At 40.6% G+C, this 25882-nt stretch overlaps 10 protein-coding genes across 10 annotated transcripts; 3 read left to right on the top strand and 7 right to left on the bottom strand.

Moving 5' to 3' along the window:
• Nucleotides 1-2647: 2647 nt before the first annotated feature.
• On the top strand, nt 2648-3182 carry MELLADRAFT_109307 (uncharacterized protein; the record flags this gene model as incomplete). Its single annotated transcript, XM_007413220.1, has 3 exons — nt 2648-2816; nt 2894-2953; nt 3028-3182. 3 exons carry the CDS (start codon nt 2648-2650, stop codon nt 3180-3182), a joined length of 384 nt encoding a protein of 127 aa, XP_007413282.1.
• A 500-nt stretch (nt 3183-3682) lies between these two features.
• On the top strand, nt 3683-6345 carry MELLADRAFT_90192 (uncharacterized protein; the record flags this gene model as incomplete). The annotated part of the gene is made up of 10 exons (XM_007413221.1): nt 3683-3856; nt 3922-4104; nt 4174-4287; nt 4381-4429; nt 4537-4649; nt 4721-4905; nt 5029-5410; nt 5518-5811; nt 5907-6274; nt 6324-6345. The coding sequence occupies 10 exons, from the start codon at nt 3683-3685 to the stop codon at nt 6343-6345; spliced, it is 1884 nt and encodes a 627-aa protein (XP_007413283.1).
• Nucleotides 6346-6948: 603 nt separating this feature from the next.
• Nucleotides 6949-8697, bottom strand: MELLADRAFT_75319 (uncharacterized protein; the record flags this gene model as incomplete). Its single annotated transcript, XM_007413191.1, has 7 exons — nt 6949-7096; nt 7209-7419; nt 7488-7513; nt 7627-7985; nt 8055-8087; nt 8173-8202; nt 8297-8697. 6 exons carry the CDS (start codon nt 8466-8468, stop codon nt 7278-7280), a joined length of 762 nt encoding a protein of 253 aa, XP_007413253.1.
• Nucleotides 8698-9324: 627 nt separating this feature from the next.
• MELLADRAFT_124102 (Cu/Zn superoxide dismutase) lies at nt 9325-10597 on the bottom strand (the record flags this gene model as incomplete). The annotated part of the gene is made up of 5 exons (XM_007413190.1): nt 9325-9617; nt 9689-9761; nt 9846-9999; nt 10065-10186; nt 10282-10597. The coding sequence occupies 5 exons, from the start codon at nt 10595-10597 to the stop codon at nt 9608-9610; spliced, it is 675 nt and encodes a 224-aa protein (XP_007413252.1).
• Nucleotides 10598-11700: 1103 nt separating this feature from the next.
• MELLADRAFT_90189 (uncharacterized protein) lies at nt 11701-12989 on the bottom strand (the record flags this gene model as incomplete). Its single annotated transcript, XM_007413189.1, has 5 exons — nt 11701-12240; nt 12373-12505; nt 12583-12632; nt 12751-12804; nt 12885-12989. 5 exons carry the CDS (start codon nt 12987-12989, stop codon nt 11701-11703), a joined length of 882 nt encoding a protein of 293 aa, XP_007413251.1.
• A 913-nt stretch (nt 12990-13902) lies between these two features.
• On the bottom strand, nt 13903-15480 carry MELLADRAFT_124101 (Cu-Zn superoxide dismutase; the record flags this gene model as incomplete). The annotated part of the gene is made up of 5 exons (XM_007413188.1): nt 13903-14194; nt 14276-14354; nt 14450-14603; nt 14674-14795; nt 14917-15480. 5 exons carry the CDS (start codon nt 15236-15238, stop codon nt 14158-14160), a joined length of 714 nt encoding a protein of 237 aa, XP_007413250.1.
• A 1213-nt stretch (nt 15481-16693) lies between these two features.
• Nucleotides 16694-18541, top strand: MELLADRAFT_90187 (uncharacterized protein; the record flags this gene model as incomplete). Its single annotated transcript, XM_007413222.1, has 5 exons — nt 16694-17103; nt 17222-17365; nt 17445-17776; nt 17842-18422; nt 18503-18541. The coding sequence occupies 5 exons, from the start codon at nt 16694-16696 to the stop codon at nt 18539-18541; spliced, it is 1506 nt and encodes a 501-aa protein (XP_007413284.1).
• Nucleotides 18542-20094: 1553 nt separating this feature from the next.
• Nucleotides 20095-21501, bottom strand: MELLADRAFT_65602 (uncharacterized protein; the record flags this gene model as incomplete). The annotated part of the gene is made up of 5 exons (XM_007413187.1): nt 20095-20221; nt 20297-20544; nt 20628-21121; nt 21197-21259; nt 21348-21501. The coding sequence occupies 5 exons, from the start codon at nt 21499-21501 to the stop codon at nt 20095-20097; spliced, it is 1086 nt and encodes a 361-aa protein (XP_007413249.1).
• A 546-nt stretch (nt 21502-22047) lies between these two features.
• MELLADRAFT_65601 (uncharacterized protein) lies at nt 22048-23416 on the bottom strand (the record flags this gene model as incomplete). The annotated part of the gene is made up of 3 exons (XM_007413186.1): nt 22048-22074; nt 22515-23005; nt 23101-23416. 3 exons carry the CDS (start codon nt 23414-23416, stop codon nt 22048-22050), a joined length of 834 nt encoding a protein of 277 aa, XP_007413248.1.
• A 385-nt stretch (nt 23417-23801) lies between these two features.
• On the bottom strand, nt 23802-24894 carry MELLADRAFT_109299 (uncharacterized protein; the record flags this gene model as incomplete). The annotated part of the gene is made up of 5 exons (XM_007413185.1): nt 23802-23874; nt 24113-24208; nt 24279-24341; nt 24402-24488; nt 24557-24894. The coding sequence occupies 5 exons, from the start codon at nt 24892-24894 to the stop codon at nt 23802-23804; spliced, it is 657 nt and encodes a 218-aa protein (XP_007413247.1).
• Nucleotides 24895-25882: the final 988 nt, after the last annotated feature.

Genomic DNA, 25882 nt, shown 5'->3' with positions numbered 1-25882 from the left:
ATTTCAGATATCTATTTAGAAATTTTTACCAAACTCAAACCGTACAAGATCATCAAGTTTAACTCAAAACTCACTCCATTTGGAAGGAAACACAGCCACCCAGTTAGATAGCCCATATCCATCTCAATCTGCAAACATGTAGTGGATTTTTTTTTTTCAAAAAAAAAGGTCACACCCTCATGTGCAGCTATGTTGTTATCCTTATAAGAGGTTATGTTTGTACTGAGTAGAGCACTGTTAGTCAGATGTGTACGCCCAGGGTATTGTACAACCCATGCTTGAATCTTAGTTATAGTATCAGACCTACTCTCTCTGATCTCTGATACCTGTGAAGCTCATAACAAAGTGCAATTTACACATCCACCTCCTCTTTCTGATCATTTCATTAATTGCTGTCCTTTCAAGCCAATTGTTCTACATCCCATTCACATGTACATTGCAGGTTGAATTTTTTCTTGTCATCAAATACCATCTACTTCATTCCTTGATTAGAAGTGAGACCGTCTATATTGGATAGTGCAATCAAAATGTGGGGATCAAGGAAACTAATATTAGCTGAGGTATTTGTCCAATATTCCCACTTTACAAATGTGAGAGTGTGGTATTGTCCTGGCATTCTCTCACCAAGGTGTGTGATAAAAAGCAAGACTTTTCACATCTTTTTGCTGGGAAAGCATCAATTTCTCAAGGATTATTTTGATGCATACCCACACAATCTGAGCATGCAAAGTTTTTTTGTGTCACACATTTATGTGAGTAAAATTTGGTGGTGTGTTGATGCTTTTTTGTGTGTTGGTTCAGAGACAAATTATGCTGTCATTAAAGTGGGCAACACACTTGACCTACTTCATGTATTGACATATTATTGACAAATTCAAAACTCAGAGTCTTTTCCAAAGTCACATGTATGATTTGAGTGTGCAATTTGAATGAAATCAGAAATTTGGGATTTGATGAATTTGTAATGTATCAAGGAATTCACAATGGATATGTTGAGCCAGGTGCTAGGTACACAAAGGACATATTAAAAGATTAAAGCTTCAATAGAAGGGGTTTAGAGCTGTGTTGAAGTTAAGCCAAGGAATTTCATTGGAGTTTCTTACTCCTGACAGTGAAATTCAGCTATATAGTTGAACTGCATGTTTCTGCATTGCTATTTTAAAATTGTGAACATATTACTAATGATCTGTTTTCATGCCTATCAAGTATAGTAGCCAACTAAGTAGAAAGTCTTAAATAACTTGGACATCATGATGACATCAAATTGCCAAAATCAGCTAAGCTGCCAATGATCCCTGATGATGTTTGCTTAATCTGAAAGACAATCTAGGAATTTAAAAATTGTACAAAGATCTATCTCCTATGTCCTAAATCTCTTTGATTTTGTTGGAGTATCTTAATCTTCACTTTGAACCCTTTGAGAATTTTCTTCTAATTTAGTCCTGAAGAAAGAAATTAACAAGATTTTAGTGCACATATGAATCAAGGAAAAATCAAAATTTGATCTCCTACACTTCTTTGTACTGTCTCCAACATTGCATTGCAATACCCCCCCAAGCAGCCAGGGCTGCAACAAAAATTCCCACAGCTATAGAAATCTCTTCCACATTCTTGTTACAGCAAGGTGCATGGTTATTCTTTACCTCTTTCTCATTTTCTGGATAGAGTCTTGTGACCTGATGTCTGTCAAACTGTTGTATAGGTGGAGCACTCATTAATTGCCCCAATTTCCTATGATGGAGTTCAGCCTGTACAGGATTGTTGATGGAGGATGCCCCATAAGCCTTCTCTGATTGTTCCCTTATTTGTTTTGAAAATTCTATTTTCTCCTTCATTTGTTCATTAGAAACTGGAAGGATCACTCCATTTGGTTTGTAAGCTGTTTGGCTAGACAATTCACTGTTTTTGACTGGTTCAGGGAAATCTAGTATCTTTATTGAGGCACCTGATGATTGATGATCCATCAAGATATTGATTCCAATCAAGATCTGTCCAATTTTCATCCTGATGTGGCTTCTGAATGTATAAATGTGAGGTCCAATACTTAAGAGTATTAGTTGCTGAATGCTTTGATAGAGATAGAAAGATTGATCACCAAATAAATAAGGGAGTAAGATCTTACATTGTAGATATGGGACCCTCTTGATACCAGTAGGAAGTATATACATTATCACTCTTCGCAAAAACTGTTGAAATCTTTTCACATCTGGTTTGATGGTTTGAGATTAGTCACACGAGCTGATCTTTCAAGCATTCATCAATTGAATACATTAGATCCTACACTTTTGCTGAGTATGATAAAACATTTGAATTCCCTCTATTGGTTTATTTCAAACTTATCATCTGTGAAATATCAATTCATCAACTATTGATCTAGCATGTTTGACATGAGTTCAAGATATAGCTTTATGTATTTCTTTTGATCTTCAAACATTGGTAAAATATTATCATTTTGGAAAGGTTTCAAACTCCTTTGATTTCTGTATGTAGCAAAACTGTGTTTTTGTAGGGCAAACTACAGTAACAAAAGATGTAGTTGAGATAACTGGCAACAAATCGATTTGACCATTCTCCAAGTTTTTTCTAAGAAGTCGATCGAATGTGAAGCAACAAAGATTGAAATGCCAGCAACTTTCTTCAATTCAAAATGCCAGCATCTCAACCTCAAGCTACATCAAACCTATCGATTTCAAAATTAAAAGATAAACAAGCAGAATTAGCTGCGATCATTCAACTTAATGAAATGACGGGTTCAATGTCAGATCAAGTTACACTTTTATCAACTCAATTCTCATTAGGAGCTGATGGATTACAAGGTCAGTCTACCGATCGGTCATTTGATAACGTTTGATATACTTTTTGTGACTGAAACCAGCTTGAATTTGTTATAAAGCCATTGAATCAGTGGTACAGAAGTTTCAAAATGTATTCGTGTATGCTCAGAAAGCTATCGGTCAGTCAACAAATTCTTACACTTGCCTGCTTCTTATGATGTCTATAGACAATACTGATCTTGAAAACTTATAGCTGCGCGCACTGAAGCTGCGACAATGGCAGATACCACCATGACACAGGCAACATCTCAAGTCGCAAATCGTCGACGAGTAATTGAAGAAGATACCCCAATAGATATGTTAGTCAGGATTCCTTTACCTGAATCCAATTCGCCTGAGCCCTCGTAGTTATTTTGGTTAGACTTGTTCGTTCATTGACTTGCTCATCAGAGAGTTTGTGGTGGAAATTATCATGGACTGGTCTTCTGTCTCAAAGAGTTTTAGTTGTTGTAATATCTTAGCGTATTGGTTTTCTGTCTGGTGAATAGCTGAAGGATTGTTTAAGGTAAATCCATGTAATCAGAAGGTGCATTTGGTAATGTACAACTCTTGAGTCTTGACTGTGCCGATCCTTGCCACACGAAGAAGCAAAAAGGCTTGAGAGTATTTAGACGTGATTTTGGAGACGATGGGAAGAGAAGGTTTTGAAGAGATTACTTAATTAGGTGATGTGATAAAGTTGAGAATGGTTTGAATTGTGTGAGCTTGCTTGAAGTGGCTGGGAGGAGACCGATTTCTTTCCCCAGCCTAACCAGTGCTTACCACCCCTTGCCTCAAAAACCGATTCAAGATTTCACTCACTTCACGGGTCTCTCGTACACATCGATCATTCTCAATCCAACCTCAACATGTCTACCCTCGATCAGACACCTCCAACTTCAAACGCCCAGACTCAATCCTCATCAACTTTGCCTCCTAACCCCAGCCGTACCCTGAAATGGTATGTTACCATTGATCGCATACTTTCGCCCACGGGTGAGCCTATCGCAACGAGCGAGGAAGAGCGAGAAAGGTTTTATCTTGTGAGTCACTTTTTTCGTCTCACTTCATACCTACTTTCTGACTGATCGAACCATGATTTGCTTAGGACCTCTTTTGCCTCAAAGTCGATTCAGCTGTGTTAGCTACCAAGTTGAACGAAATCACAGTTGAAGACTTATTAAAAATCTATCAATCCAACCTATCAGACTTATTTCAGTATGCTGTCAAGTGTCTCAAACCTTCAGATGATGATGAAATGGATGAGATTCGATTACCCAACGTGATCACTGTTCGTCTTTTGTCTAATCAGTTCTGAAAGGTTTCATCCTTCTCATGATCTGATGGTTTGTCAGAATAGACTTTATCAATCATTTGTCGGGAGATCTTGAAAAAGAAAGATTTCCAAAACTTTAGTATTGATATCATCAATCTCTTTGCTGGGTCCTTGGACAACAGTGATCAATTATTTTCAGTTTAGTTTACTTCACTTTTTCACATCTAACTTGTTTGCCATCTAAGCTTACTGATTGATTAATTTTAATTGGATTGGATTATGGACGTTCAGGAATTAGTAGCAGGAATTGATCGTATTCTTGCAGACTTCAATCAAAGTCGTACGTCATTGAAGATTGATTTGGACGCTGTTTGTTTGATAGGACAAATGAAAATCTCGATCATGACTCTGACTGAAAATTCGTTATATCGTTTTACACATTTTTAGTCCTCATTCGGCATAAAACACTTCAACTGGCATTATCCATTGTTTCAGCCATTAATCAAGGATCAATAAATGCTTATTTTCTTCGTAGAGACCTTTTCAGCACCCTCGCTGGGGTATGTCGCGTACCTCTTTAATATGGCACCATAGTTTGGGAAACTGAGTGAATTTCACATTCGATTCATAGATTGTTTCTGATCCGAGGACCGTTTCAATGACATTCGATGGCGTACTACTACTAGGTTTACTGGCAAACTTCCGTCGTTTCGAGTCCAGGAATCCATACTTGGTTCGAATGGAGGATTATGTTGATGAAAAGGCGATGGAACGGATCATTACCTTGAGTGTTCTTGCATTGGGTGATGTACGCTCGTGCGTAGAATAAGAACTGCTTGTCTATCCTTTCGTGAAACCGTGTGGACCTTCAGAGTTACACATGTATTGACATTAACTCTTTTTTGTGCCCCTGACCTTCTTAATTCTCGGAATATGAAGTGGGTATATGGAAGCTCAGGAAGAGAAAACGACTTCATTACTTGGAAATGTCATGGGTGCATTAAGCTCAATCAAACCATCAAATCCCACCCCACCAAGCGAGCCATTTCGAACTCACCCACTCATGCCAACTTGTATACTTTTACCACTCTTTGATTTCTTGAGGGCCAACACGACTTTCTTGAATGTCTTAATGGCAGATGATGAGTTTTGGGCTGAATATTTATCATTTGCTAGTTACTTATTTTCTCATGCAAGTGCTAGCAAACGGTCAAGAGCTTATGCTAGACTTGTACTGGTCACCCTGATCGTTTTAATTGAGGAAGGTGGATTAGTCTTGAGTCAACGTGAAAGACAAGTGACTGTGAAATTCTGTAGACAGGTGAGTAGGATTGACATTCTTGGATTTTTACCTCAATCATATGTATTTCATGCGCTCAATGATTCTCACTGACGGTCAAGAAAGAAATCCACCAAAATGATTGATAGCGACAACCTCAATTACCTCTGATTTCAGATCAACCAAGACCACCGATTAGCTCAGTCTTAGATCTTACGATTCTTTTCTTACGACATAATCTTAGAAGAGAACTTGATATTGAAAGTTATTTAGATTCTTTAAGACTGGTTCATAGTGTTTTAGTTAATCTTCAAGCTCATCAAGTTAGATTAGATTATGATTGGACTGGATTATGGAGAGCTTTAGTTTGTGTGGGATCATTGGTTGGTGGACGTGGTGGTGAATTAAAACAATTCCCAAATATCGATAAAGTAGCTCAACAGGTTTGTCAACCTCTTCATTTTTTGTTTGATTAACATGATTGCTTGTTTTGATCAAACCCAAAAACTGACTAACGATTCTTTCATTGAGAAAATAGATTTTAGATGTCTTTTCATTTGCAGTGATTTGGTCTGAAACCCTTTTTATGGACACAGATGGAGTAGCAGGATTATACTATGAAATCTTAAGAGCATCACATACCATTCGACAATTACTTAAAATCGCAGGTCTTTGTCCAACTGAACCATTAACTAATACGATACCTACTATTGGAATCATTTCATCTAGCGCAGGCGCAGGTACGATTGAAGGTGGTAAAAATTTAGAAATGATTTTGAAAAGTTTTGAAAGTTTAATGAAAAGTAAAAGTAGATGGGAAGCTGAAGAAGTGATTGGATTGGTTAAGGAACATTTAGGGTCTATTGAATTTATTGATACGTGTTCTTTGGAAGCAAGGAGTAGAAGGTAATTGATTTTTCTTTTTTAGCTTCTTGTTTGTCTGAGGTGAACTGAGGGCGGATCCTTATCGTCTATAACAAAGGCTGACTGTTGATATTGTTGCTCACTGAATTAAAGGTTTACGGACCGAGAACATGAGCAAGTTCTGAAAGCCATTATGGATGTAGTGGTAGAAGATGTATTCAAGCTGATGGTTTAACGATCATTGTTTGGAGATGAAACAAATAACATGACTTCTCCAAAGTGGTTCACTCAACAGCTCATCTGATGATATCGATTGTTTTCACTTATCATATCAAATCAACCATCTCAAATTCGAAATGAAAATATAGGGATCAGGGTTAGCAGCAAGATTATCTACAAAAAAAGACTGTCCTTCACTGTTTAGGAAAGTTGGTTGATTTGGTGTATATTTCCCTTGTGTTAACCTTTTTATGATAGTTCTGTCCATCTTTTTCACTTGAAGTTAACTCAAATGCTTATTGGCAATCGAGAACGTCATTGCACCTTGTAACTTACTTTTCAATTTTTTTAATTCAATGAACATAATTCTCTTCAACATTTTGTTCATTGTTTCCTGGATTTATAAAATTTCGGTTTTTTTCTTCTTGTTATACTTGATCACTTTTTTTCGTGTCTTCTTTCTCAATTCGATACAGTAATTTGATTGAAAAAATGGTACATTTGAGTAAGTTGTTTGGGTTCATTTCTTAACAGCAGAAAAGTCTCTCTATGTTTGAAGACATTATCTATTTCCTCATAATTCAAAGTTTTGGGTGAGATGTCGTAAAATATGATACAAAAGATAAATAAACAATCCAAAGACAACTAGCCAAATGGAAAAACGCAAAAATACGATAAGTTCCATATACCTTGCCTTGAAATTAAAAAGAAATTGATTAAATCAATGCTTTTGAAGGTTCAATTGGTCGATACATACCTCTACGGTTTTGTTTTGCTTGGGATAAATTACCAGTCTAACAAACTTTGTCCAAAGGTCTTTGATTCTTCAATCCATAGCTTGATCGCAGTAAAGGTTTCGACTATATGGATGAAAGCAGACTGATTTGGTTTTGCTTTCAATCGTGTCTTTGAATTCATTTTGGTAAAGTTCCATATCAAGCCATCCAATTGCTGCTCTATCGCCAAAGCTGACAGTTGAAAAAGGTTTGAACATGAGATATTGTTCTCTTGTTCTCTATAAGATGATGATGCTCACCCTCCAAAGTAATAAGCCTCTTTGGTCTATTGAAAAAAAATGACGATTTTGTAGGTAGTGCATAAATTCAAAGGATCAACTCAGAAGCTGCTAGGCAAGAAGGTATATTGAAATGCTTAGAAGAATCTAAGACACTCACCTGAAATCGTACCCACATTTTATCGTGAGGTCCATTATCACCATTCCAGAATGAACTGTCAGGATGAAATTTTTCATAAAGTGCCTTTGCCTCCATTACGTCAGTCACAGGCATTAGGGTACCAAAGAGAGTGATCCTCCTTCGATTAGCAGCCCAATTGGAACCATTACGTTGAAGCTGACCAAGTTCATCCTTGATTGCGATGGTCGCTGAAAGTGATGAGGATTGATCGATGTTTTTATAAATGGGTGAGATCGGTAAGGCAAGTAGCAAGAGATCACCATTGTGATAAGGTGCAAAATACTCTTGCAAACCAATTGCTAGACCTCGTAAAGACTCTTGAGGATGATCTTCAGGATCTTTGAAAGAAGTGAAAATCAGTCATCCCGCTAGAAAGGCAGCACATGCTGTGATCATCAAAGGCTCACAAGTGCTCATCAGCGTCCCAATCCCTAATGACCCTGAAGGTGACTCGACCAAATTCGAAACCCATCAAGTTTCAGTTGAGGATCTCTGATCAATGCGAGTGTGTGAAGAACACTGAACTATATTGAATTAATTCCCGAGCATGTAGCGCTGAAGGTAATGCCCACCAATGAAGGCTTTCAGAACTTTATTCTATATGATATGATCTACTCCGCAGAAACCAAGAGTTAAGCTGATCACTCACCTGCATCACTCAATGTCTCTCTAGTCTTGCGAAAGACTTGCAGAGATGGTGATAATGAAGGGTAAATCTGATTAGAAGTTTGTCTGAGTAATTTTCTTGGTCGAGTTAAGTAATGATTTGAATTATGCCAAAAGGTAATCGTGAAGAGGGATATGAAAGACTTGAATAACATTTCGGATTGTTTCTAGTTTCTAGTGATATGTAAGGCAGCAGGCTGAGGTGATGAATGGAGTTGAATGTCAATTTGGAATGAGGATGTTGTGGATGGAAACTGGAGAATATTCTTGGTTTAAGCAAAGAAAAAGAAAGATTCAAAAGAACTCGAGTTGAGCGGGGAATGGATGTGGCTATGCACCGCTATTCATGTACACGATGGAAATGATCATATCAACAGACATCTGTCAATCCGTTAGCTTAACAAAGGGCTAAGTCAATCCGAGACTCCATGAACACGATCAGTGTAGTAGTACCACTGGCGCAATAGCTCGAGAATCCGATAGACCGCGATAGACCGCGGATCGATCGTGAACTTTTGAGTCTTGGTTGAGTGGGGTTGAGTGGTGCTACATAAGAGCACTCTGGCCTACTCTGCCTTTCCGCGTCCTGGTCGTCTTCAAGGTGAGATAGGGTGAGATACATGTAATGGGATTTTGCTTTCTTCGGCTGCTTTCAATATCTCACCACTCTGATGTTTGGTTTGAAGTCGGTACTCTAACGCAACATTTCTGTTATGAAACCTCAGAGAATTGCTTTCGTTTGTGTCTATTTGCATTCTTCATATGTGTCTTTATCCAATAAATTTCAACCCGCTGAGACCTTGCTCCCAAGAGCCTAACAGGCAGTAATTCATTTGGATCTTCAGTTCGTACGCTTTTTCAGAAGTAATTTTTCTAATTTTTCTCACTGAATCATTTCAGATGAATTCACAGATATATGCATGACTCATGAATTTCAAGGTGATGCAAAGCAGAAACTCCTGATCAATGGGCAAAGTGTATTGTCAGTTTCATTTATTGAACATGTGTATTCTCTAGGCATCTTGTATTATGTTCTGATTATTGCATTACTTCGGTGAAAGGTACATAATAGAGTATTAAAGTGGAAGCACACAGGAAGAATCGTAAGCTTGAGAAGGGGGTTCATATGCCCTAAATAAAGACAACAGTGTACCCAAAAACAATTGATAAATAGTGAACTAGGGCTGATGCAGTTGTGAGGGAGTTGAAACTGTTCGTGCTAACATGCGTATGATCCACATCTTTTAGTGATACATATTTGCATGAAACAAACCGAGAATTGAATCGAGGAAAATTACAGAGGTCTGTTGTGAAATTTGGAAACTGATTAGCAAACTGAAATTAACATAGATTGAATGATGTTTTTTGACCGAACCTGATGTTAGATTGTCTTCCCGTCGGCCGTCCACTAAAGTCAGCTGTACCATCAAGACTTGATATGATATTTCCTGTAGTATATAAAGTCCCCATTAGATTCGATAAGATTCAAGTAGTGGAAGCGAAAGAGATAAAGATAGGTATCTGAGTCTCACCGCATGCAACTCGAGAGTTATCTTGACCATGTATCACTACACTACGGCCTAGAATGCTTTCTCTCTCAGGTTGAAGCCGAAGAGAGGTATCTGTGTACTGTCTCGTGACGACTCTTTCATTTCCAGGTAGCAATCCATGTTTTCCTGCGAGATCCTGAGAAGCGAGAGTACAAAGTCAAGGTCTAGGATGAAGATAACGGATGATACTAGGAGACCTACGCCTTCTTGACAACGTCCCGGACTCTGAGGGTTGCATACTGCATTGTCGGGCAGTCCATTTGGTGAAAGGTGTCCCAGAGCAGCTGCACAGTCTCCATCACGTCCGATCGGATGGGCGTGAACTACGAATCGCGAACGTGAAAAAGATTAGAGACCAAGGTCAGACTTATCTTCCTGTGCCCAACTGTTAAAATACTTTGGAAAAGTTGAGACCTACTATGATATCTGTGCTGCATGATGGGCTGTACCGTATCTAAGCCGTTCACAGTGAGTCTCACACCAATTTGGTTGTTGCCGACCTCGTAGAATTCGAAATCGCCATTAACTCGTCCATTGGAATTTGGGGGGCTCACCACGCGGGCTCTAGCAACTGCGCCGCCGTTGGATGGTGACTGAGATTGTGGCGCTGGCGAGAATGGTGGAGGCTGAGGTGTTGCCGGAAATAATGACGGAAATTGAGGCGCTGTCAAAGCATAGTGAAGAAAGGTGAGGGTGAAGATGTAGGTTACGAAGATATGTGTAAATTTGAGCATATTCGTCTAACTTTGTGTCTTTTCTCTTCTTGTACGTAAGGTGTACTTCTTGTGAGTGATGTGATAATCAATAATTGTGAACTGATGTGATGATAAATAAATGTGAACTGATGCGAGGGATTATGTCAAAGAGGTCAAACCATGTGAGATAACTTTGGAGCCTGCCGGAGAGAAAACGGTAATCGCGAGTGATGGAGAATAACACAGGAAGCGCAAAGATTTTGGAAATAAAGACAAGGGGTGTTTATATGGTCATGATGGTGGCATCTGATGATCCGCACTGAGCCTTGCCGACCACATAAATGAGCAAGTCGCTTTCCAGATGTTTTAGACCAAGTTACACACTCCTGGATCAACAGTTTTGAACAACGTATTCGCCGTCCAATGCGAGCTGACGAGTATCTTCACAACTTAACATCTCCTTCTTAGGAAGTACCCAGGCCGGTGTGATACACATCTTAGCTCGTTCTCTGGCGCCAATAGTGATGCCGAAAATCCGGATCTTGACGCGATGACATCAGAAAATTACTCGAAGCTGCCATAGCGACTTCAAGCCGGTCATGAGATCAGTTTTGACTGATGTTGCGGCTGCCACGTTGGAATCAGCTGTTGTCAGTAGGACAACCCGCATGATCCTCGATTGAAGATAGCCATGATTTGTCTGCGTACTAGCCTCATGGGCAAGCCTTGAATTAAAAGAATAAGTTATCACGGTTCGGTCCTTTTGAGGTTTACATAATACCCATGTCGATGAAATGTTGGATATGTATATTGTCACAGCGGTACAACGCGGCCTACAATTTTCATTAAAGTGCACATATCTCCCGAGACCTTCGCTGGGCATGAAGGGATTTTTTTTCGGTTTTGATGACGGAGTCAGATGAAAACTTCTGCTTTCCTCAAAAAAACCATTCCCGCGATCTTTATTGTCATGAAGATGATGGAGTATGTATTCCACAACAATTCGAGAACTAATAGGTTTCGCTCAATTATACTGGTAGAAGAAAACAAAATTGAACTGATAGTGATGATTGAGTACAATTAAAATTAAGATAACAAATCCTAGACAAGGTGTATCAAGATTCCAGATGATCAAGTTCTAATCAATCATTCAGATTTGTGCGAGCATAAAACTTCGTGAGAAAATCTAAACCGGCCAAGATCTCTGGGCCTGGCTTACGGTGATCAAGCTTCACCAAAGACGGCGAGGGTAGGTCCGAAGGTGAGAGTAGTTGCTCATTGATTGTGTGGAGCTTGATGATTGGCTTAGCAAGTGGTATAGTTGGTTTGTTACTCGAGGATCTTGGAGTGATTGGAGTGGAAGAAAAACATTGACCACTTGAGTACTGAATCATGTACGATGATGCTGGCGTAGTTGGAAAAGAACCAGGAGTTGTTACCACATTTGATGTGGCGGAAGAAGAGGACACTGTAAGCATCGGGGTCTCGAGAGTCGAGGACACTCTGCTATATGGAGTGTGCTTGTTTCCTTTATGAGCTCTGACCGGCGTGGATGGTGACCAAGAAATTACATCGCATTCACTTTTTAGGAGGGGCGAAGGGAAGTCGGGCATAGCCAACTGCGGAAAATCAATGGCCTCTGGTGTACTCTGGTCTTCATTCTGAATTCGAGGTGCTGAAGCCTGAAAATAAGGGAGATCCAAGATGAATCATGTGTGAGTATTTCATTCACTTGGGCATGAAGACAGGATATATCGACAATAGTTGGCTGTGCATGGAGAGAAAGAAATGAGTTATGTGGATTATGTACTAACCAGATAGACATCATCGTCCCCACTACATTCGCTGAGTTCAGGCTCGTCCTTAACATCATCAAAGGTGTAGATGACTGTTTGACTGAAGTTCCGATTCACAGGGAACTGAGGTGGATCGCGAACAGGGACCTTGCTCTATGTGATGACAGTGTGTCAGACAAGGTGAGGATATAGGATCATATGGCAAAGGCTAGTCAATGAATGACATACCGATCTTTGACAAGCGTATCTATAAGATGTCGACGTGTTTGTAGAACGTGCTAAAGCTATCAAAAGTGGATCGCATTGATCCTGTGAAGGGCATGAGAAACAACAGAAATGAGTGTCTATGATGGATGATCAAAGGCCAGGATAAAATCCAATGATATGAACGCTTACAATTGTAGGTGCCACATAAGGGATCGGATGTGCCATTTCGTAAGCTTTGGCACGCTAAAGTCAAAACATCACCCTCAAGCGTCAGCATACTAGTGATGTAAATAAACGAAGGCCTCGAAGAGAATAACGCTCACTGCAAAATTTTTCCTTGTTATCCCTAAATCCTTGGGCTTTTCGGATAACTTTAGCGCTGATAGGAGTCTTACACGACGACATGGTTGAGGTGATCGAGAATTCATGACGGGTAATGGACAAAGGTAAGGGAATATAAATCTTGAATTGGTGGTTCGGCGGGCGAAGATAATTCAAGGATCGTTTCGAAAACTTGAAAGAAAAGTAAGAGTGAATGAGGTTTTGAATGTTGAGGCAAGTGCTTTGTATATCAAGGAATATCGATAGAATGATGATTAAAATCTGTTGCGAGGAGAAGAAGAGGGCGAGTATATATATCGAATCAGTGAGCCTATTCCCTGGACAAGTCATCCGACCAGCAATTACAAGGGTCTCTACCATCGGAGCTTAGCTTTAAGTTTTAAACAGGTACCAATTTCTATCTATGGTGTCCTGATTAAGTTTCTCGCCATCTTTTAGCTACAAGTTATGAATCAGGTCCCATAATCATCAGCTGAGTCGAAAGATGGCTGGAGGACGCTTAGAAATATTCGATAGTTTGTAGGAGACTGTAATAAATAAAGTGGGAAATCATCAAAAAAGTAAACATAGATTAGGCTAAGCACGTCCAGTCGGTTACCTGATATCTTGAATAAGGGGATCTGCCCTTCAATGTAGGCTTTGAACTCGCCACCTTATTTCGAGGATCCAAGCCAACAACAAGAGTATAGTCTAGGGCTCTGTCTCTCATAATGCCAGCTTATGGATACAGCCATCTTCTTAACTTCACCCCGATCTTCAAAGTCTTTAACGAATCACATGTGAATCCCTGTTTTCCGTACGGTTTCGAAGAGATCAGAATCACCTCAGTAAGTAAAGTCCACGGCCCGCCTTCAAGATTGATCGTTCAAGATAGGCACCGTTGACAACGGATCTGACAAAGAGGATAGAGCCTACATTGCTCTTTTTCTGTGCTCTTGGGTATATACTGCTGCACAAGCATTGTGTAGATAAGCTCAACTTGACAATGACCACCCTGTTAGTTTGGTTATCACGATTTTATTGTGCTGAGTCATATTGTGTGAGTGTATAGATTATATCTTTCAGATGTAACAAATATTGTAAAGAGTCCGTATGGAAAGAATCGAAAAAGCAAACAAATTAAGGATCAAAACAAAATACTCATGATGTATAAGACTGCCAGGAATATTGGACGACAAAATGTCAACTGATATACGAAATCCCTTCAATAATGACTAATCATTCAGATACTCTAAACATTGGACTGATACATACTCATGGGTGAGTCATCTCTTGGCCCGGTGCTGGATAACTGATTCAAACGGAATCAAGATCAAAAGCGAGTTATGAGCATCACGCTTCTTCAGTTCAGAATAAATTGTATGTGCTCAACTGGTGGTTCATTGTAGATGCTCTTCCATTAGGGTTTCCAATCGTGTCAGCCGTGCCATCCAATACCGAGGTGATATTACCTGAATTCATTGAATAAAATGAACATCAGCTTTGATCAAATTGATAATGGATTAAAATGAGGATCTACGGGGAAGGAAAAAAAGAGGAAACGTACCACAAGCAAGACGAACTCCATTTAAACCATGAATTACAACACTACGACCAAGGATACTTTCATTCTCAGGTTGAAACTTAATAAAAGCGTCTTCAAATTGCATTTGAACAATGTTGTGTCCAGCGGGTAATAGGCCATGTTTACCAGCTAAATCCTATTGATGAACGCTCCAAAAGTTAACTGTGTGTCATGAATGATATGGGAAGGGAGGACGAATGACTTACCCCTTCTTGACAGGTTTGTGGCATTTCATGATTACAAGCTGGTTTATCAGGAATCCCATTAGGAGACAGGTGACCAAGTGCAGACGAGCAGTTTCCGTCCGAGGAGATCGGGTGGGTGTGAACTGATATTGCAGAGGAGGAAAAAGATGAGCGCGGAAAGATTACCAATGCAAAAGTCTCGAATCAATCTTCTGGCGCTAAAACAAATTCAGAGTCAATCTACGTGGAAAAAGAGGAACGCACTATGATAAGCGTGATCCACTAGAGGCATAACAGTATCTAAGCCTGTCACGGTCAACGTCACGCCAACAGTATTTGCAGAACGCATGTTATAGAATTCAAAGATCCCAACAATTCCGTGTCCGGTCGAGTCCGGGCTAACGACGTGTGCTCTTGCAGCTGGCCCGTCGTTTGCTGGCACAGTTGCTTGTATTGGCGGCAATGGGAGATATGCGGGAAGCGCGGAAGGTATTGAGGGAGCGGCAGAAACGCTGCAAGCCAGGAGTAAGCTGAAAAAGACAAGCACGCTCTGATGGATATTTTTCTTGGACATCTGGTTGGACATTATTGCAGTTTGAATTCGTAAGCTTTTTGAATGAATGAAACAGATGTAGTTAATTGTAGAAAATGTGAAGGAATAAATAAAATCAGAGATAAAAAAAAATTCGGGCCTGCCGAGAAGGGAGTATATGAGGGATTTAAATAGAGCGAGCAGCAAATGAAATTATGTAAATGTTAAAGAGAGGGAAATCAAATTTCAAAAAGAGGAGCAAGGCTCCCAGGGAGGTTGTAATGGGTGAGGTATTTATGTGATCCCGGTGCAGATGTGAGAACCTGCTACTTCACGTTTCGTCAAGATGCTCAAGTTTTGATAATTAGCTTGAGCACAACAAGACCAATCGGTTAAGGCCTGTCAAGGCTCAGTGGACCGGAGAACTTTACGCTACTTTACGACCATGTTCACCGGATTGGGCTCAAATTGCCTCCGGTTAACTTGATCGCGACGAGGATACATGTCGAGTTGGGCTAGCGCCAAGGAGATCAGAGTCAGACTTTAAGTTTGGCGTCCGAGTACTGGGAGTACTTTAGGCATAAATCACTCAAGCGAACAACAACCGATTTGTATCAACCCTTTATATTAACCTGCGTTTTGAAAGCAAAATATGATCAGTCACACGCTTGAAGTAGTTGCATCAAAGCCACACCTTTTTGAACAGCTTCTCACTTGAGTTGTACGAATTATTTGTGACTCAAAATGTTTTACAGCTATGATCCAGCAAGGCATCGTGCGATCTTGATCGATGAACATTTGAAGGAACTGTAAGTCATGAGGCAAAGGCCTCCGTGGCCGCGCAGAGAGGGCTTGTGTTAAACTAAGGCAAAGAGTGATCATTTATAATGGTCCTAACTCAGAACATGGTCGCGCTTGAGCATAATTGGGAACGTTCCCTAGATAATTAAGGAACCTAGTTCCTACGCCCGAAAGGGGTAAATGAAATTCATCATTCAAGTTAAAGGTAAACCGTGTTCAGCGGCAAAACTTGACAAAACTCCCAATTAGTACTTTGAGGTTGGAGGTTTACGCGTCCTTTGAGTAAAATCTGTGGCTCACGTGTTCACCTCATCAACTATTGTCAAGCTCCCATCAAATCACCATCTTATTCCAGAACACTGTCGCGCTTGAGGATAACTAGGAACGTTCCTTAGATGATTAAGGAACCTGGTTCCTAAGCCCGAATTGGCAATTGAAATTGATAATACATAGATAATAAAATCCCGTTACGTCTCACTACATGTCCCACGTACAGGCAATATGCCCAATCGAGTCAAATGTCTCACAACATGTTATCTCCATAAATAACCTTGCACCATACCTCACAGGTCTTCTCAATAGCGCTCACATCACATTGTTCACAGTTTAACCTATTGAATATTACATTTGTAATCGCACTACTAAACCTCAAACAATCCGAACATGCGAATGACATATATATATGAAGCGTTATCACATTTCCCCTCCATGCTAGAATCACTTGACGGCCAAGACGTGTTCCGCTTTGTCACGATTGCAAGCCATTTCGTCAACATAAACCAAGAATCAATCAGAATTGACGAAGACAATGCGCCGTACGATTACCTCAACGCCGCCCTGGGCTCACCAGTAGTACCCGGCACCTGGGAGGTACTATGGACAGTTTTATATCCCTCACTTGCGTTATCATACGTCGAGCCTAAGCGCCTAGTTCGGGATCAAGGACTCGGCGAGGACGGCGGCGCGCATCTTGCCATTGCAGAACGTATATTTTGGCCACCCTACAAAGATGAATGTCCCAATGAAGAGTGCAGGGAATACGGCAGGGTCCATGGACAGCGTACGTTAGAAAAGCGGAAAGCTCTGACTGGATACCTTTACGGGCTTGACGGAGTCAAGTCAGTCCGTCACCATACAACCTATTGCCGACGTAAGGTCATCTGCTGATATCTTCATTTTACTTTGGCATCATTAATCATTTTTATGTTTATTATCAGACTGCAAGACCAGCTATAGGGCGTCCTACTTTTCAAACAAGGATCAACGAACATACTACTTAGACACGGTCAGAAACGACGCAGACTGCATACAAGTTAATATGCATTACTTCATGACCATTCCATTACTAGAATTTTTCAACCACGCACAATCTCTAGCCCAGTAAGTACCAAGTCGTATAACCATATTTACAAATCATGTCACGAAACAACTAAGCTAACTTTGTATCTCCACAACCAAGTGTATCCATATACAACTTGGTGACCATATACAACAGTTCTCACAAGCTGAACGAGTTGGCACCAAATCACTTCGTCGGGGAGATCTTCAAGCCCACACTCTCCGACCACTGTTGCACTACGGCGTTGGATTTGTACCGATTACTACGGCAATTCAACATCCGCAATTGCCAAATGAGTGTATCTAATTCGGGCGGATCTCGACATCGGTTTCGTGATTCGAAACTGACTGTGTTGACGTGGATGGAGCTTGAAGGCAGTCCGTATATAGATCACATGTGTTTGGAATGCACTGAGATCTTCGAGGACCCCCAGGTACCAGGAGGCGGGTTAGGTGAGCACCGTCTTCTACTTATTGGCCACAAGGTAACCATATACTTACAAAGTTATTACGTCCAGCTCTTCGCGCCATCGCGATGGACGGTATTACGATTGGCCATCCACGATGCAGTGCTACAAAAGAGCAACTTGCCTCGATAAACCCCTCGATTTCTAACCCACCGCCGTGCACAGTCATGCTTGAAACACCGAAAGATCGATATTGTCCAATTCATAGCCCAATACTTGGAAAGCTGTGTCATGCACAGCCTTGTACGCGTGATGCAATTGGCAACACCAAGGCGTGCGACCTAACCGATCACCAAGAAGCTATTCAAATAAGACACGAGAAGACTCATCGATCTCGTGCCGCGCTCGCTTTCAACCAGCGTACCGGTGCAAAATTACCTGAGGATCCAACGGCGGCACTCAACACGGATACAGACGTATTCAACCTGGATGCTCTGATAGAGGGCAATGAGACAGATTGGACCCACGAAGCCGGTCGAGAGGGTGAAGATACAATTCGCGCGTCCAACATCACCAAAAAGCCGACATGCTCCAACGCCAAGACACACAACGACCTTCTTTTTGTTGCCACTTGCGGTATAACCCTGGCTAGAGATACGATGTATCGCGCCAAATCTGTAATTTTGGTCAGGGTGAGTTCACAGTTATTACCATCATTGCATCGCTGGTATAATATTAATGCAGGTCACACCTTTCAGGAAATTATGGAAAGGAAGTTCCCAGTTCTACCACCCATACAATTCTTCGATAACTCATGTACTTTTGACAAATCACTGCGCAAGGATATACCGGCGATGGAACGCCTGAAGGGGACAATAAGACCTGTAGATCCATTCCACATGCGCACCCACTCTGAGAAAGACGCTCAGTGCCGGAAATACAATGATCCCAAGCGCTGGCCATTCCTCAAGAAACCCGACGGTTCATGGCGATTCAACGGTTCTGCGGCGGAAATCACCAACGCTTGGTACGGCGGATTCCTTTCCATATGCCGCGGTATGCATGAGATAAATTACCGCTTCTTCTTGGAGGAAATGATACGTGTGCGCAATGACTCTCTACTTGCCAAGCTTGCACGCAAAACCAACTTTTGCTGCAATGTACCTTCCCATTTAGCCCAACAAAGTGCGTTTCCACTTCCTTTATGATGTATATACACAATTGTTGTTCTTCTTATTGCTATATTGTAATATAGCAATCAGCATTCAATTACAAAAAAGAAACAATTGCTCTTGAGACCAAGTACAAACGAGTTGCAAACAAGCAAAAGTAGACAAATTATGAAGGTGAAAAAAGTAGCCATAAACTTTACGTAAGGAGATCCTGGTAAGGGTTGCTTAAATCCATACCGGAGTCAAGTATGAAACAACTGACTATAGCTGTATATTACCGAGATGTTGGCATATTACATTGCATCGGTGTTGCTCTTCAAAATGAATAAACGCGTTACCAACATTATCCACCATATCTGGATTATTACATCACGAAGAAACCTATGTGTTCAAACGCTAAAACACACAATGATCTTCTATTCGTCGCAACTTGTGGTATAACCCTAGCGAGAGAGACCATGTATCGCGCAGAGTCCGTTATTTTGGTCAGGGTGAGTTAACCAGTATTATTACCATTTGTGCGCTGCGTTTAGTTGACATAAATGGTCTGTAGGAAATTATGGAAAGGAAATTTCCTGTACTCCCTCCCATTCAATTTTTCGACAATTCATGTACTACAAATCTCTCCGCAAGGATCCAGCAGCAATGGAAAGACTGAAGGGGACCATCAGGCCAGTTGATCCGTTCCACATGCGCACACACTCTGAGAAAGATGCTCAGTGTCGTAAGTTCAACGATCCAAAGCGCTGGCCGTTTCTCAAGAGACCGGACGGGAGCTGGCGATTCAATGGATCTGCAGCCGAAATCACCAACACTTGGTATGGTGGCTTTCTTTCCATTTGCCGCGGCATGCATGAAATAAATTACCAGTTTTTTTTGGAGGAGATGATTCGAGTGTGCAATGATTCCCTACTCACAAAGTTGATTTGTAAAACCAATTTTTGCTGCAATGTCCCTTCTCATTTGACGCAACCAAGTGCTTATCCATTGACTTTCTAATGTATATAATCGTAAAGAAGTTGTAACATATAATAATATCATAATCCTTTAATGCATTTATTATCTTCTAAATGAAATCAAATAACGTAATTATATATGAGACCTGAAACCACAGTAACATACAATACAATATGAAGAAAGATGAGAGAAAACATGTGAAACAAAGTACGAAATGCTGATTAGAAGATGGCAACTACAGAGGAATGTTACCGAGGTGTTGGCATACTATATTGCACCTATGTTGCTCTTCAAAATGATTAAACACGTCTTTAATCTGATCAACCACCTCAGCATTGTCGCGGCTGTGATGTGGAGCGCTGCTATTAAGTGGCAGAACATGCAAGGTCAGTCTTATAAATATGGCTACGTTGTCTCCCAAATACGATTTCACTTACTTCTTGTCAAAACATACAATGTTAGTTAATCTTCCATGTTCGTCGCAATCAAGGTTTGAGATCAACAATCGGCCGTCACTCAAGTCGTAAGTATAGTGGACAAAGGCATAAATCAAGTCGGTCCAAGTATAAGGCTCCATTGGCTTGTTGTCAAACCGAGTCTCATTGACAAACCGATGACTTTTACCATCATTGATGCCCTCGCATATCATCCACCGAGGTTCGCTGTGATACTCGGAACCAGAAGACTGTATGATATGCAAAGGCTGAAGCTTCATTAAGCAGGAAGTCAATTTCGCTATCTGATAAAAGTAAGCAGAGAAAAGCTAACCACCAAAGAAGCAGAATCCGAATACCATTGTTGGTGCACCAGGTTTATAGCACCGTAAGCATTTCTTATCTTGATGTAAAGGGCATGTCGGAATGACCGGAGCGCCATGGCGGCAAACCTATTGCTTTGAGCACACTCAAAGCAATGACCACGTCCTTGAGAGTCCATATCTTTCCAAGTAACGTGGTATTTGAGAAAATACCACCCCGACACCTCACGATGATTGAGGTAAATGTAACGAATAGTCCAATGGTCACTGTCTAAATCAAAGGTGGGCTTTTGAAAGCATCTGTATCCTACACGGTCTTCCAAGACCGTGATATCCTCGTATTGATCGTAAAATAGTGCTGTTTCTCTCAACGGCTTGGCCTTCAAACGGTAAAGACATCCCTCCTCTTTTCGACTCAAGTCTTCAATTCGTTCATAGTATGGAACTATTTCCGCATTGGAACTCCGAGTGCTATCACCCTCTTCGTCATGAGTGTGACGAAGGACTTGTAGGATGAGAACAAAAAGGTTATCGAATTTCATAAACATCTTGATATAATATGAAATGAAGCAGTACATACCTGATGATCCCGTCATGGTAAAACTCTTCATACTATTATCAACATCATCAATCTCATGTGGGTCTTATGCATCAAAGTTAAACAACATGGAGAAACGAAATTAACATCAACTTCTTATAACTTGGAAGATTTGTTATGAACCAACACACACCTGACGATGAAATCAAAATAATGCTATTACCATTCAACATTGATTCGTCACTGCTTGGGTCCAAGTCGCTACCGGTGAGATCTATCAGCTCAATATTATTGACACCACCGACACCTGACGGGAATGAACTATTTGGAACTCGGGATTTTGACATGATTGAGAAATACTTTGGACGAGTACTGCGATGATCAGTGGTTCAATATTATTGATTAGAAATAAATGGCAATGACTGTTATCGGTATGTTAAAAAAGGCATATATATACGTATCAATAGTGGCGTATCAATAGTGACGTCACAGGTCTTTGGGCATATGCTCACGAAAGGCTCGTGGTTGAAACAATAGGTAGGTAATTATTATATAGTATAAAATATAGCACATACCTTATATGCACGGCTTATAGCGCGATCGATGCCGTTCACCTCCCTCTCTGTAAAATGCTATGGATATTCGCGGGACGATCTAATTGAGTGATTACCTATATCAGAATAAATAATATAGTAATAACAATGGTGAAATATTTATTTTCATTTTGTTGTTCTCATATGGAAAAATAATGACAGGGGAGAAAGAAACAATGTAAACAAACACGCGGATACAATTATTGATTGCGGTCAAACAAACTGATTTCTTTTCATAAAACGAGTGGGGTGAGATTGAACTCTCTGCATATCTTGTTACATGCATGGGCACCTCTGAAATCAAAAAAGGGAGTGTCCAATCGATCGCTATTTTCCAAGTAATAAGATCTGCAATATAATACGATTTAAGCACTCGTATTGGAAAGGAAATGAGGGTAATATTAATTTTTAATATGACTTACCCTTTATTAAAGCATATTACATTCGAGAGGCTTCCCCATATGTCACAGTCAAGTTGGCCAATCAGAGTTTCACATCTACTTTCTTCGTACGCATAATGGACAAATGCTAACAGCAACTTATTCCAATGGTCAGATGCTGGGCGGGTGTCCCTGAAACACAACGGGGATAAGTATCGAGCACTAGTAGAGTCTCGTGCACTCTCACATAACATCCATCTTGGCAAATCAGAATCAAGATTGCCTATGGTTTGCATCAACGAGACTCGCGGAACCTATTTAGAAGACGTCTTTCAGGATGTCGCGGTAGAAATAATTCAACGGTCAAGAAATCATCCAAGAACTTACGTGTAAGGCCGCCGCGCGGATAAACCATTCGCCAAACTTGACTGCCAAGTAACTGTTGGGATTACTTTCACCTTTCCACAAACATAGGAGACGTGTTTTGAATCTTTTGAGCATTTGAGAAACATAAACATGGCCATTTGCTAGTTCAATAGCGCTATCTCTCCCGGAAGTCGCAGTGGCGGCCCATATATAATGGAAACGGGCTATGCCTTGATGCGGCATGTCGACCCCATCTCCCCGCATTTCTCTAAGTTGCCATTCATTTGAATCTCTACTGAGAGATATATCAACAGTGCGTCCTAATTGATAAACAGCAATGGTCTCTGACAGGCCTAACGTGTTTTCTGGCTCGTATCTTGGTTTGGTGTCATCGCCGTAGTAGCCTCTGAAGTGGTAAAGGAAGGCAGCTCGTCTGGAAGGATAGTCCGGTCGACAGGCCGAACTATGAACTGGAATGGTAACACATAGGATGCTGCCAGACTCTGGCGCCTCTACCATACGAGATACAATCAAAAGGTTGTAATTGGTCAACATGTAAAATTAAAATGTACAATCGATGGTTGTTTGCAGAATAAGTCCAACATACCCTCTGTCTGGTTTCTGATAGCGCGGACAGCTCTGACCTTGTAGGTCTTTCGGCCTAAAGAGGCCAGGTTTTTCACCTCGTCCAATTGATCGGTGACTGAAGGCGAAGCGTTGTCGGATTTGATGATAGGTTTGGTCAAAGATTCTTCGTCATATCTTTCACCTGTTTCTAAGGCACCAACTATCGCACCAGCACAAGCAGGTGATTCTATCTTGGGAATGAGAGTCAACTGATGCTCAGCATCAGCAGGCGATGCGCGACCAGAATTTCTTTGGATAATAGGTTTGGTGTCATCCGGCTCATTACGAGACGGCATAATGACAATCAATCAATCAAAGTGATAAAGAGCTAATGACGCCTCAATAATTGTGATTACTTGAAATAAATATGTTATATTGAGAAAAAAATTAATGCAATGGGAATCAAGTCTTCATCATGCAGCTCGGCTTATATGAAGACTTGTATATATGAACCGAGCTTGCCAGTCTCAATGTCTCGCCTCGCTAGCCTGCAATGGATTCTACGTCGATCACGTGGATTTGATAACAACATAACAAGGGGAGTGGAATATTTCATTGATAACGCAATATCGTGTATATTTATCGCGACAAAGTATGAGGCCACAGTTAAACTACATAGTCATAATTGCGCCATAGAGAAGAACATGACCTGGAGCGAGTTGAACCTCCCGATCGAGCCGATCAAACTGATTGGCTGAAATCACAAGTCACACGAGGCCTTTTGCGACCGCGTGGAAGTTCCGTATCAATTGTCCTATAAGATATAATGTACAATTTATAAGCGATAAGATATAAGTGGTAAGTGAATGTTACCGCTTAGTTTTCATATAGACAACAATTCTAGTGGATACTGACACCATTTCCATTTTGGGTATTACATTCACCACATTGATGTCCATTGGACCTCCTTTGAAAAGCCTGACATTTCATACATATGATCAACTTCTTCCCTTAATTGTAAAGTGTGAGTAAGAGGCCCTCATATTACTCACAGGAACTCGGCTAACTCTTCTTCGGAAATACCAATGTTGTACTCATAGTCTTCGTTGGCAATGACTTGCGTAGCAGTATTTGGTTGAGCAATGGCACTACGGATAAGATAATCTATAATGTGTCAGCTCATATTATACAACAATTGATTATGGAAGGAGGCCTTACACTGTTTCAAGGTCGTCTTCAATCACCGCTGGTACAAGCGTGTTATCCCCGATGAAAGCTTGCCTGGTTTCCATATAGGTAAACGTTAATGTTTCATTTTAAATAAACAGGTCATCAACTTACCCGACTTCTACATCAATCCCATTTTCAACCACAGCAATTTCAACCTCTTCCTGAACCTCGATGTTTGGGACGCCTAAGTTTTGAGGGCTGTACAAATATAAATGAGTTTGAGTTACCAATATAGAGGATATGACGGTTAAAACAATGTTACTAACCCGTTATCTCCAGTGGTTCCATTATCCTGAACCTCTTCAACAACAGCCGGAGCAGGAGCAGGAGCAGGAACAGGAACAGGAACAGGAACAGGAACAGGAGTGGTTGGCCACAATACGTTGATACTATAGAGCTTTCGGACACCCGCAAGGAGACGCCAATCCTTGTAAGGACGCGCAGTGCGGGCTAGTTTAGCTCGCCTGGAGGGGCAGACGTTCTGCATATGGCCAAATCCCCCGCACCAGTAGCACATGTCTTGTCCTTGCTTAACTTCAGCAACCGCGGTATCAGGAAGCGCAATGGGATTAATTTCGGATTGACGACAATCTGGGATGTCCATAATAATTCAACACTCTAGATATTGTAGACAGTGAGTAAGTGAAGGAATGGATGATGTGTTTGAGAGGTAGGTTGAGAAAGTTGATTCTACTCGAGTTGTTTTATATACGTGATCCACCTGAGACTCATATGTAACATGGCGTGTTAAGATTAAGAAAGGAATCGGATCATATTTTTTTTGTTTGGCGTGATTGATGTTGTCTAGATGATAGGTGATCATACGAACCTTTCCCCGTAAACATCATATTTAACGGAGACAGAGAAAGATATAATATGCGCCCTCCCACCTAATTAGATTGTGAAACAAAGGAATCGTATGGATGATTCCTATCCGGACTATCCAAACCTGAGCATCATGGAATGAATCATAACGATGCAATAACAACGTTTGAGTTATAAGCGCGTGTGATATGCATCTACAATGAGTTGTTGATGTATACATCAACAACTCTTGTATGCTTAACTTTATGCTGAGTCACTGATGCCGGCATATTTATTTGCTTCTTTTGGTGATATCCATTACGAATATTCGATCAACATATATAAGTTTAAAATACTTATACGTATTTATAAGCATGACCTCCATAAGTTTGGCATCATTGAAGCGGGGTTGTGAAAGAATCTGGCCATATCACAACCAATGATATGATAATAATTTATCGTCAGTTGGTATGCATCATACTTTACGAAAAGTTTGACCCAATCGCAATGATCATCTCCTAATCAGAAGGTTTGACAAAACCTTCTTTTACCACTTATTATTGAGATACATATAATATGATAAATAACCGATGATATAAATAAGTAACAAACATACATCCTTGACAAACAAACAAACAAAACGCGTACGCGTGAGTAAGTCAGCGATCACATACCACTCAATAGATATATGTGATCGCTGACTTCAAGGCGCGTAGACAATGTGTATAATCATGTGCTTTAATTGATGTGCCTTCCATATACCATGTATAACGTATACATGGTATATA

The sequence above is a fragment of the Melampsora larici-populina genome (assembly GCF_000204055.1).
Source record: "Melampsora larici-populina 98AG31 unplaced genomic scaffold MELLAscaffold_35, whole genome shotgun sequence".
Lineage (NCBI taxonomy): Eukaryota > Fungi > Basidiomycota > Pucciniomycetes > Pucciniales > Melampsoraceae > Melampsora > Melampsora laricis-populina.
This window is presented reverse-complemented; position numbering and strand designations above follow the sequence as displayed.